Source organism: Salmo trutta, chromosome 30, assembly GCF_901001165.1.
Source record: "Salmo trutta chromosome 30, fSalTru1.1, whole genome shotgun sequence".
NCBI classification, from domain to species: Eukaryota; Metazoa; Chordata; class Actinopteri; order Salmoniformes; family Salmonidae; genus Salmo; species Salmo trutta.
In genome coordinates this window covers 15,879,308-15,892,518 of record NC_042986.1, presented here as the reverse complement: position 1 = coordinate 15,892,518, position 13,211 = coordinate 15,879,308, and the positions used below count along the sequence as shown (strand labels likewise).

The 13,211-nt window shown below is 48.3% G+C and overlaps 1 protein-coding gene across 2 annotated transcripts in view; it reads left to right on the top strand.

Moving 5' to 3' along the window:
• Positions 1–13,211, top strand: part of LOC115168101 (calmodulin-binding transcription activator 1-like) — a 349,660-nt gene that overhangs the window by 228,229 nt on the left and 108,220 nt on the right. For both annotated transcript variants that reach the window (XM_029723014.1, XM_029723013.1), the window contains one exon: positions 9,784–9,851. In XM_029723014.1, the coding sequence (XP_029578874.1) occupies positions 9,784–9,851 (68 nt within the window). The remainder of the gene's footprint in view (positions 1–9,783; positions 9,852–13,211) is intronic.

Below are 13,211 nucleotides of genomic sequence, written 5' to 3'. Positions count from 1 at the left end.
CGACAAATTATTTCTGTATGAACCTCGCTTTGTGCACGTGGGCATTGTCATGCTGAAACAAACTGTTGCCACAAAGTTGGAAGCACAGAATTGTCTAGAATGTCATTGTATGCTGTAGCACAAAGGTTTCCCTTCACTGGAACTAAAGGGCCTAGCCCGAACCATGAGAAATAGCCCTAGTCCATTATTCCTCCTCCACCAAACTTTACAGTCGGCACTATGCATTGGGGCAGGTAGTGTTCTCCTGGCATCCGCCAAACCCAGATTTGTCCATCGGACTGCCAGATGTGAAGCATTATTCATCACTCCAGAGAATGCATTTCCACTGCTCCAGAGTCCAATGGCTGCGAGCTTTACACCACTCCAGCTGACGCTTGGCATTGCACATGGTGATCTTAGGTTTGTGTGCGGCTGCTCGGCCATGGAAACCCATTTCATGAAGCTCCCAATGAAGAGTTCTTGTGCTGACGTTACTTCCAGAGGCAGTTTGGAATTCGGTAGTGAGTGTTGCAACCAAGGACAGACTATTTTTACGCGCTTCAGCACTCGGCGGTCCTGTTCTGTGAGCTTGTGTGGCCTACCACTTTGCGGCTGAGCCATTGTTGCTCCTAGACATTTCCACGTCACAATAACATCACTTACAGTTGACCGGGGCAGCTCTAGCAGGGAAGAAATTTGACAAACTGACTTGTTGGAAAGGTGGCATCCTATGACGGTGCCACTTTGAAAGTCACTGAGCTCTTCAGAAAGGCCATTCTACTGCCAGTGTTTGTCAATGGAGATTGCATGGCTGTGTGCTCGATTGTATACACTGTGAAGGAACATTTACACGACAACACCTGTCAGCCAAATCCACTAATTTGAAGGGGTGTCCACATACTTTTGTATACATAATGTATATCACACTCAACGGAGTGTCACAGATTTCTGTTCAGAATAATACGAATTGCCCTAAGCCCACATTGGGAATGAAGTCTGATGTCATGTCATTGATGTGGGTAGTACTAGGCAGACCTGGATTGCAGACCTGGATGTCCCGTCATTGTGTGCCTGACAGGTGATCTTTGACTTGTGGAATCATTACACTTTTTAACTTGTTATAAGGCCTATATAGCACTATATTTCATCTGTCAGGAAAGAACTTGAATCATGTTGTAGAGTACATAGTTGATCAGCTGCTAGACATCCTATTTAAAACATTACACATGGGCTATTTATTTGTATTGCATTTACAGCAGTATACCCTTCTAGAACATTGTTAAGGTCATTGCATATGGGCAGTTAGCTATGAGAATCTCGCCACAGTTTGAGCCATCACTGCTAACTTGGAGTGAGAATCTGAGAGTTTGGGCTTGGTTCTGAGTTGAAGAGGAGAGAAAAGTACTGCAGGTGGGCCTGGTGGGGAAGGTCAGCATCATGGAGCCAGGCGAGGCATCGCGTGAGCTCTGTCCAGCTCGGTTCTCCTCTGTTGGTGTGTCAGCGGGGGCACAGGCGTCCTGCTGTAGGCATGAGGAAGAGGACGTGGTATGGAACACCAGAGGTCACAGAGCCACGGGGGGGGGAAGACTCCTACCCGTCTGCCCCAAAGTTCTCCCTAAAACCACACCAGAGAGATAGAGAGTGAGTGAGAGAGGGAAAAGGCCTGCTACCAAACATACTCTTCTCAATGGTAAACCTGAAGGTGGCCCATATTGTATGTCATATTAGTGTTGTAATTCTATTTTCTCCTTATTCCTTTATAATGAGGCCTTGTTGATGATTTACATCAGTTACCTTATAAGACTGTGGCACTAACCACTAAGTCCTATTGCCGACTAATTACTGCTCGATCGATTCCTTTCATTTCACTCACTTTAAGTCCCTCTCTCGTCACACGTCCCTCTCTCATCACCACACCGTAGATCTACTCCCATATAAACCTCTCTCTTCCATCTTCCTTCTTTATCGCCTTCTTCATCCTTCTCCTTTTATTTGTTACTCACTTCCTTTCAATCTTTCTCAATGCCTCGAAACCTTTCCTGTTCTCTGTGCGTCTTTCTCAAACACCCACACGACTATAGACATGTAGTGCACACAGACACGTACACACTTAGCAGTGGGCGGGCGAGCCTCTTGTGTTGTGGTACTCTGTGGGGTGAGAGGTGGGAGGCGGGCGTGTGGAGGCTGACCATCGCACTGCCTCTCTCAGGGCTAAATGATTACATCCTCTCAAAGAACAGTTTCACTTCCATCGTTGACGGCAGCCGTGACACCAAAGCCAAAACAATTTCGCTAAGTGCCAACTCCCTCTCTCCCTGGTCGGCGTCCCCGCCTCCCTCCGTCTGCCCGCCCGCCCGCCTGCACCCAGTGCCTCTCCTCTCCAGTCACTCTCACCCATTATGTTGTCTGCTTGTTACACTGTAACACCCACAGCCATGGTAAACAAACAGATAGAAAGCCCAGTGCAGAGTGCTGGAGCAGTATTCTATGCTATACCATTGACTGTGGAAGCAGAGAGGCGTGCAGAAGGAGAGAGAAGGAGGCTCCCGATGAGAGAAGCCTCAGCCAGCCATTGTCTCCCATAGATGACCACCAGCATGTGAAACAGAAAGACCAGCGCCTGAAGAACATCTAAGCCGTTCAGGATCAATGTAGGATTGATCCCAGTGTATCTATGTATAATGTAGACCAGTGGAATGGACGGCTTGTCTTTCCTCTCATTTCCCCATGCAGGACAGAGAGAGCATTAGCTGTAGCTGCGGGAAATACCTGAAGTGTGTTTTAAACATTCAAAAAAGATGTAAGCCAGGAGGCTCCTTACTATTAACCAGGTCGATTAGGTATGGTGAGAGAAATAGGTCTACACTCGTACAGGATACTTACAGGATCATTTACTGTCCTGCTCCAGGAACAGTTCACCCAAGATGATGAGCCTCAGCAGGATTGTGTGGATGGGTGGTTGCCATGTTTGTACCGTGGGACATGGGTTGTGGAGACAGAGCATTGTGTGTAGGATAGAGCAGCAGCAGGTAGAGCGTTCCGTTAAGGGTGATAAAACAGAGTCAGCAGCGTGTCCCCCCCGCTGTCTGGGCATCCCTAGGAAGCCCCCTGCAGGTTGCAGAAGGTCTTAATGGGCAGGGTGGTGGGGTACAGGGCATCTTTAAAACCTGCTCAGGGACTCATAGAACGGCCTCAAACAGCCTCGCCCCTGACCAGCAGATGCCAAGTGCAGCTGTCAACACACTATTGTTAATCCTCTCTCTTTTGCTAGCTCCTTCTAGTACTTGCGTCCTCCGTACTACACTGCTTCCTTATAGTAACACTAGCCTTCACTCTCTTTTAGGCAAGCTGAGGTAAAGTTACTTGAACAAAGTTTATAGGTATCCATTTTATCCACTTGTACATTCACAGTAAAATACCTTCGTTTTTTCATTATCGTTTTCCGTACTGCTTTAAAAATCGTTTTTCTTTGCCTGACGACTCATCCGGAATTTAATTCTGCTGCTCTATTGATTGCTACATACATTCAGTCTGAATCTTCCATCCTAGAAGCCGTTTGTGTGACTTCAAAACGAGGGGCGTTGTAAACAAATTCATCAGCGATTGGATCGTCTCTAACAAATCTAATCAGAGGATCAAAGTTGATAACGTCATCATGTAGGCTGGCTCTGGCCCAAACCATTAGTTTCTGGGACCAAGCAAATGTTTTATTCCATGGCCACACCTTTTCCCAACATTGATAAATGGCACATTTCCATTGTTCAAAAAGTTACAATCCTACAATCTTAACTTCCCTCTATTTAAAATGATCTACCTTGAATCAGTTATATGGCCACATGAGATCATATTGATGGTACAATGTTTGAAATATTGTTCCTAGTACATTACATATTGAAGAATTATAAAGAAAAAAGACCCAATGATTCACCGTGGGGGCTGCATTTTGGGAGGTTGAATGGATGCAGACTTTTAATCAGACCTTTACTCTTCTCCTGCTTTTCACACATTAGTCTCTGTCATAATCACACTTTTTGGATATTCCTTATTTTTTCCTCTCGCTCTCGTCTTTCACTCCTCCCCCTCTCTCTCGCTCTCTCTCCCTCTCTCTCTCTCCCTCTCTCTCTCTCGTTGTCCATGACTCCATCTCTCCTGTGTCTAATTGCATTTGAATTTGTCTTCCGGGATCCCTTGATACTGGAACAGCAATCCATGCTCCCACCTCTCTCCCACCTCTCTCCCACCTCTCTCCCTCCTCTCTCCCACCTCTCTCCCTCCTCTCTCCCTCCTCTCTCCCTCCTCTCTCCCTCCTCTCTCCCTCCTCCCTCCTCTTCTCCCTCCTCTCTCCCTCCTCTCCTCCCTCCCTCCTCTCTCCCTCCTCTCCTCCCTCCTCTCCTCCCTCCTCTCCTCCTCTCCTCCCTCCTCTCTCCCTCCTCTCCTCCCTCCTCTCCTCCCTCCTCTCCTCCCTCCTCTCCTCCCTCCTCTCTCCCTCCTCTCCTCCCTCCTCTCCTCCCTCCTGGCCCTGGCCAGTTATGTTTCATGGGCTGCCCTGGAGGAAATATCAGATGACCTGGCTCTCCACACAGAGCCTGGGATCCTGTGTAGTTGGGTCATCAGGGAGGCTCTTCTCACCATATCCGTCCTCAACCCCACCCCTTTCCGCTCATACAGCTTCCTGCTTTCAAGTGCAGGCCAAGGTCAAAGACAGCAGCATCGTCAGGCAGGATACATTCCCTCATTCCCCAGGCCTCAACTAAAGCATGGCCAGAGGCACTGTGCTACTATATACCCTATCCTAACCTGTGCTATGCTGTATGATGATTCTCAAGTGCCATTAGCTGAGGCTGCTAATCAATACACTGTAGAAAATTGTTTTTCTAAGAGCTTTCGATTAACATAGCTTTTCATTAGTGCCATTATGCTAGACAACGAGTGAAAAAGACACGTAATGGCTCAAAAGAGGGCGAATAACTGTTGAACCTCTGCTTTTCATAGACGTGCTGCACTGTATTCTTAAAGGCTCGTACTTACCAGGGAGTAAACCCATGTATCTTTTCTCTGTCACTGTTTTGTTAAAGATTAGTATTTGGGGGAAATGTGCCCATCATCTAGTAGCATGGATGGATGCTTGTATTCGTATGGCAGGTGTGTATGCCTCCAAGACATGAGACCCCGTCTACCTCCCCTCTGTGCTTCTCTGCGGGGGGTTTTTTTTCAGATCAAATTCTCCGTTGCACTTTGGGAGAGAGAGCCATTATGGATGGTGTTTAGAGACAGGTGTCTGATGCGCCCTGAGATAATGCCAAAAGACTCGTATCTCCCTTTTCATGGAACGGCAACAGTTGTTTCAAGTGATCAGGTCTGCCATTCCAGACAGGGGACTGTTGATCCTCTCAATGCCTCTCTTCACACACATAAATCAAAGCTAGCATAGCCGCGACGAACAGAACAGCAACAAACAGCTAGGCAGCCAGCCAGGCCCCTAGGTCACATAGGGACAGTGTTACTACTAGGGGCTCAAAGAGTCCCTTCAGAAAGTGAACCAGCCTTTGACTAACTGACTTAAATGCAGAAAAGTTGCATCATGGAATGTGAGAGGGTATAATGAGGTGATGCGCTCTGTCTGATCAGCTTCACAAAGGAACTGGCCTCGCTCGACACTCGCTCCCCAGACAGTCATTACGGTTGATTTGAATACAAAGACATGGTCAAACGCTATTTATTTTCTGTGGAGTGGCTGCTGCCTACCCGCTTCCCTTTCTCTCTCGTTTTGGAGCCAGAAAATAAAATAGGGTGAATATGTTAGTGTCATCTCTCATTTCAAACAGGTAGACATTCAAAGCGAGATTTTGCAACTTCCACTGTGTGAAAATATCATTTGACATGTGGGAGGCAGTGAAAGGCAAAGCCAGACGAGTGAATCTCGTTTGGAGGCTTTCACCTCAACGTTTAGAAAAGCACGACACACTTACTGTAGGAGACGGGGACTGTGTGACTGCTAGGAGGGAGACGGGACAGACAGAACAGAGATAGCTGGGTTAGACAGGAAAAGGAAACGAATGACACCATGTGCAGTGTTAAGGTAATCACATGCCAGGCAGAGACAGGTCACAGTAATCAGCCTCTCTGATTGTAACAGGCTTATGGAGAAGAGGATGCACAAACAAACTCTTTCAAGGTGTCTAATATCTCCCATTAACTGCTATAGGACTCTGTCATGTAGCTAGCATACTATCTGTGCTCTCCGTACACGTACGTGTCACAGCTTTGGAGAGAGAAAAGGAACAAATGAGATGGCTGGGCTTCAACAGCAAACAGCTGCATGTTGTTGTCTTTGCTAAATGAAAGGGCTCTTTGCATTCATTCCCTGTGTCAATTACAGAGGCTAGCTACTGATCATGCTCTCTTTTTCACAGCTAGTCTGTGTTGATTGGTGCTGTTTACCCAGTTCTGCTGCGAGGGAGTGTTCCTTGAGCTGAGCTAGACAAACAGCTAGACATAGTTAACACATGGACAGACTATTGCTGTATATTTAAATGAGTGGAGTAAGTTGAAGTATAGATGTGGGTTTGACCTGTGAGTCAGAGTGGGTGAGACAGTGTACTAGGTTTGACCTGTGAGTCAGAGTGGGTGAGACAGTGTACTAGGTTTGACCTGTGAGTCAGAGTGGGTGAGACAGTGTACTAGGTTTGACCTGTGAGTCAGAGTGGGTGAGACAGTGTACTAGGTTTGACCTGTGAGTCAGAGTGGGTGAGACAGTGTACTAGGTTTGACCTGTGAGTCAGAGTGGGTGAGACAGTGTACTAGGTTTGACCTGTGAGTCAGAGGGGGTGAGACAGTGTACTAGGTTTGACCTGTGAGTCAGAGTGGGTGAGACAGTGTACTAGGTTTAACCTGGCTGTGATTGAGAGAGGTAGAGACATAATGTACATAGTATACTGAAAGGCTGGTGTGTGAATATTTCCCCATTGTGATGGAGTGCAGGCCAGAGGCAGTAAGGTCAGCCGATAGAGTCCAGAGCTCGTTGACAGCTGCTGGCTTGACTTTGATGCACCATCAGCTAGCCTTGCCCTCCACTCCGCCTCACTCTGTTCTGTTCTGCCCACGAAGCGTGTGCAGTCAACCTGAAAGCAGCACTAGCCTCTCATTACGCAGCCCAAACAAGCTTTGTCTCTTTGCAGCTGTTTAACGGCCACACGTCTGTTTTTGTTTGTTTTCTCGCTGTAAGATTATTGCACCTTTATGGTTGATCGGGGGCTTGGAGTAATCCCTGGCATCTGTTCAGAGAGAGGGGGATGAGAGAGGGGGATGAGAGAGGGAGAGAGAGAGAGAGAGCCCCCATCCACTCCTCTTTTATTTTCCGGTCTGACTGGGCCCACTATTTCATCTCCTGCTGCCCAGCCTGGCCGGCTGACTTTTAAGACGAGTGATGGAGAGGACTGAGGCACTAATAGGCACTGAAGTCACCGAGGAGGTTACACCCGCTATTTATTCCTCCCAACAGCATCTGCCTCTTTTAGGAGGGAGGGGGGAAATTCATGTAGGAGTCATTTATTTCATAACATATGCAGGAAAGTAACTTTTTTTTGTTTGAGTGGTAATGCTGCACAAACAAAAAACTGTCAAGTCTATTTTTATCCAGCTCTTATGGACTGTAGTCTTTCTCGTACACCTCTGATGAGGAGACAGCTGCTAGTTACCATATGGGAATATTCCATGTAGTTGGCCACAGCAGTGTAGTCTTGGTTGTGTAGTCTTGGTTGTGTAGTCTTGGTTGGCACAGTAAATGTACTATTCTCTCAGTTCTCCTTGTTATCCATATGCTTCTAGTCTCAGGGGCCTGAATGTACATATGTGTCTCTTTCACTTAAAAATCTGTACGTTCTCTTCATTTTATTGTACTTTCTTCCTAATCAAACCCCTAGCTACACACTGAAGTGAAGAAAGAACAGCTCCAGCCCTTTAGCTTTTCTTGACAGCTTCCCAACCCCCCCCCCCCCCCCAACTCCACCCTCCTCCCTATCTCATCCCCATCTCCACTTAATGCTGCCTCCACCTTGTCATGCTGTGGCTGCCTCCCCTCCAGTCATTATGGCAGGGGGACAGGAAGTTAATCAACGCTGTATTATCTCCCAGCCTGCACCTGGAGGCCAGGGTGCCAGCCATGCTACCCAGCGGACCCCTGCCAGCCTGGGATCTCTCCTTACTCTGGCTCCCTCCTCACCCAGGCTCCCTCCTCACCCTGGCTCCCTCCTCACCCTGGCTCCCTCCTCACCCAGGCTCCCTCCTCACCCAGGCTCCCTCCTCACCCAGGCTCCCTCCTCACCCAGGCTCCCTCCTCACCCAGGCTCCCTCCTCACCCAGGCTCCCTCCTCACCCTGGCTCCCTCCTCACCCTGGCTCCCTCCTCACCCTGGCTCCCTCCTCACCCAGGCTCCCTCCTCAACCAGGCTCCCTCCTTACCCAGGTTCCCTCCTCACCCTGGCTCCCTCCTCACCCTGGCTCCCTCCTTACCCAGGCTCCCTCCTTACCTTGGTTCCCCCAGCAACCCCTTGGGAAGGCTCAGCCAGGCTCTGGTAGTGGTGATGCCTGCCAGGACACACTCATTATGACACAGAGCCAGGGGGATGCTGGTACTCAGCTCCTAGCCATAGATGTTTAACACACTGGGCTCTCTGAGACTGGGGGTTTATTCTGGATGTGAATGGGGGTTTATTCTGGATGTGAATGGGGACTTATTCTGCCAATCGTATCTCTTTTTGCTGCCATTTCCGTTGTTGCTTCTCTTATTATTGTGACATTATTGCCCCGTGTGGACAGGAGATGTAACCTCGAACATGAAGGGACATATTGTGTAAACATAGCCCATATACACAAACGTTTGTTCACACTCCTATTTGAACACACTCGCAACACACGGAGACACACACACACACACATCCCTGGATATTAAAAGGTGATATTATATTATGAGACGGCACCTCTCCTCCATGCCTCCTTATCTGTCTCTCTGTCGGTCTGTCTGTCTGAGCAGCTGATAAATGCTCTGGCTGAGGGATGAATTGCTGGCTGTCACTGGTAATCATGAGGTTGTCTGGCAGCATCCAAAGTGCTTTTATTTCTGCCCATTAGTTTGGTGTAGAAATGCGTAGGTAGTCCGGGCTGCTCTGCCTTCATTCTCTGACTGATGCAGGAGCCACTGTGATCACTGAAAACATGACAGCGTATCTCTATTATATTCATCTACGCCACTGTCTATCTATAGAATCTCCTTTACACTAGATGTATAGGACTGTAAAGGACTCTATAACATCCACATACAAGCTAGCATTGTTCCAGTACATGGCATCCTGTACTGTGTGAGTGTGAGTGTGTGTGTGTGTGTGGGGGGGGGGGGAAATCGGCACCAAAAATGTTAAAAGCCGCTGTCTGAATGTGGAACACTGGAGACGTCAATCTGTGGGAGAAGCACCTTGAAGTCTTCTGTTCTGAGGAGAGGCTGATCAAAGTCTGCTTAACAAAGATGGTCTGAACTCAGCTGTTATGTGTTGCATCTCTTGTTTCTGTCTGTCTACTGTGTGCTACTTTACCCAATCTCCATTTACCTGGCTGATCCTACAGGAGCATCGGGCCCATCTCCTCTCTGTGCCCCTTTTGTGTTTCTGCTGTGTGTTCTCCTGTCGGAATGTCAATGAACCGTGCTCTCAACAATGTATTAGCATCAGAAGCTCCAGGTGATTACAGATGACACATCTAAGCCTTCCTTTCTTTCCCTCCCTCTCCTCTCTCCCGTTCTCCTCTCTCACAGGAGATCGCAGCTTACTTGATAACATTTGAAAAGCATGAGGAATGGCTAACGACGTCCCCTAAAACAAGGTAAGTGAGGCAAAGTCTCCCAAGAAACAACCGCAAAATACCATTTTCTTCACAGGAAAAGCCACACTGTGCCTTTTAGTTTTTCGGCGTCACTACACAGACTGATAAAAAATAGAAACTGATCTGTCTCGTGCTGAGTACCAGGAATCCCTACTGCACCACTCCCTTCATGTCAAGAGGCAGATGCCTGTTTAATATTACAATCTGCCTGATGGAAGTTTGGAAAACGTTGCACCTTTCAGAAGCTATTTGAGCCAGACGATGGAATATTAATGTTGACTAATAATTGCCTTTTAGCGGGCCAATTAACACAACATGCACTCCTCTGGTCTCCGCTGTGACTGTGATGCTAATGTGTTGGTATCTGTCTGCACATTCACACACTCTCCAATAGGAAGAACTGGGTTTGAATTCAGAGCTCTTTCTGCATGGGCCAGGAGAGACAGAGGGGAATGTGGATATGAATGTCAATAAGAGGTCACTTTTGGAAAAGAAAATGATGGCGTCACCGTGATGCTATCCATGATAAGTAACATAATACGCCAACGCTCCTACAAGCTGTGTCCTACCAATGTATTAGTTCGCGTCAGACACATGGAATTAAATGTCAACAGTGTTGATGTTATTTCCACGGCAACATTATTTACTCTTATTTCTACAACCTGTCATTCCCATCCTGGATGCTGATTGGCTGCAGCACGGTTCCGGACATAACGTTTTTTGAAATAAATATTTGACGCCGGTAGCTCTTCATCTGACTAGCTTTTACTTATCTCCCGCTGTCAGGCAGTTCCGGGTTTGACTTGCTTGGCTTTCTCTAGCCTTTCTCTGTCTACCTCCCCATCCTTCCCATGCTCTTCTGTCTGTATGCAGCGAACACAGAACACACACAGCCCCACATACACACTGATCTAACACATTCTGATGAGGAATCCTCACTCACACAGCAAGCCATCCCTGGTGTTATTAACAGTCCTCATCCATGTGTAACTGTACTGTTGGCACTCTGACACACAGATCAGTCCTCTCTTCTCCTCTGCCTGCCAGGGACATTGATAATGGCTCCACATAAAGAAAGTGCCAATTAGTTTTCCTGTGTAATTGTAGAAGATGGCCCAAAGAGCACCCTGGCCTCTACGCTACACCTTCTTATCATCAACCCACAACAATTAACTCAACACACCAGGCCTCCTTGTCTTCAGACACCAGTGGAATATTTGACATTAGGCCCAGTGTTATTAACGGCTGTCTCCAGGAACATGTAAAACAGCAGGCTGTGTTATCTAGTTCCACTAACCGTAACTGGAATGAAAAACCCAGGGAGAATGAACACTCAGCGGTATTAACATAAGTACAGGAGCACTACTCTGGAGAATGAAGGGACTGATAGACAGTAACAGGGAAAGCTCGAGGCTTGAGTCACACATTGTCCAATCAGCATCCAGTTGGACTATAATGGTGAGGGTGGTGGAGTCTCTGTGACTCACTGTCACCAGCCTGCTGGGTCCTAGAGGAGCCCGGTGTGGGTGCTGATGTCTCAGTAGATGTGGCACTGAGGGATGAGATAAAGGCTGGGGGCCAGACAGAGCCACAGAGCCTACAGAGGAATGGACAGGAGCAGAGCTGAACTTGACATGGATGAGAGGAGCTGCTTTATTATGGCTGTTATGGCGTTTATGTACGGGGGCCAGGCGAGGTGAGCTGGCCAGGCAGGCAGGAGTGGAGAGGGTGGGGCTGGAAAGGGGGAGGCTGGCGGAGTGTTTGTGTTCTTGGAGCAGTCCGTCAGACAGAGAGGGTAAAGTGTTGTGACAGACAGGGTAGCAGGGTGATTGATGGGAATCTGATTGATGGGCTGTAATCTTTCTCCTACAGCACTTTGCCGAGAGGTCACAGGTCAGGGTTCGCACAAGGGAGAGCTGTGCTTGGGACCTGGACGGAAGGCCATTTGTCATCACAGACACACCTCGGAGTGTGTGTGTGCGTGTAGCCAGGTCATAAACATGCTAAAAGGAGAGGGGAGAGGGGAGTGGGGGAGGGGGGAGAGGGGAATGGGCGAGTAGAGAGCTCAAGGAGCTGACACAAGCTGTTTAACCAAGGTGACACAAAACCCAGGACAAGCATGGAGATGACATGACGCACTGCCAACACACTGCCAACACACTGCCAACACACTGCCAACACACTGCCAACACACTGCCAACACACTGCCAACACACTGCCAACACACTGCCAACACACTGCCAACATGGAGGATAAACAGGTAAATAAGGAGTGAGTGTAGTGAGGGGTATTACACGTGCACATTTGATCAATTAGCTATTTGTTACATGGGCCGAGCTGCCTACTGAATATTCAGTCCATCCAGTGTTTGATATGGTTTGTTTTGGGTCCAATCTGTTTATTTATCCTTCCTGAATCAGAAGAGGCCTGGCAGCAGCCAGGGGAGAGAAGTCGAGCGGCAGAGTGATTGATGTGCCGAGTCCTAGTAATACACATTCCCTTTCAGATAGGAAGTGCAACAGCGCTTAAAATCAATAGCAGCGCTCTCCCACTGACTGCTAGAACAGAACTACAGCTAATTCAGCCTGCACCTGTCAGAGCCAGGGAATCTTTCCCAACTTTCATTTACACCCCAACGCTAGAGCGAGCTGCCTGCGCTGGCTTCCATTTCCATTAGAGGGAGATGCTGGTATAATGGCTTTAATGAACGCCTGGCCTGCGGTGTGATTTAACATCGCTCTTACCATATACCTCTCCTCTCTCTGAATGGAGGGAACAGACTTAAACTGACAATTAGGATTTCTACCCCCTGCATCCCACGCCGATAGCCATGTTCATTTTTTCTGTGAACCTTTTTAAAGAGCGGCCATCGTTAAAGCATGAAGTGTTAAGGTTGGCGTGCTGCTGAGAGGACAATGAGAGCAGGACAGGACAGGGCAGGACAGGACAGGACAGGACAGGGCAGGACAGGACAGGACAGGACAGGGCAGGACAGGACAGGGCAGGGCAGGACAGGACAGGGCAGGACAGGACAGGACAGGACAGGGCAGGACAGGACAGGACAGGACAGGACAGGACAGGACAGGGGTGGCAAACTGACACCATAGCTGTAGATAGTGATCTGGTGGGTAGTGAATAGTCAGTTAACCTCATGCTATGCTTCATGTAATAAGGACCAGACATTTGTGTCCATCACAAATGACACAAATGGATACCCGAGGAGTGTTTTTGAAAGGTGCAGCCCAGGTGCATGGTGCAGACAAGAACAGGCAGAGAGCCAACCAGTTTAGACAGAGCTGTATGGGTAAAGAACAGTCTGTCAGGAAAGGTGTCGGACACCTTGGTGTCGTAGAGGGATCG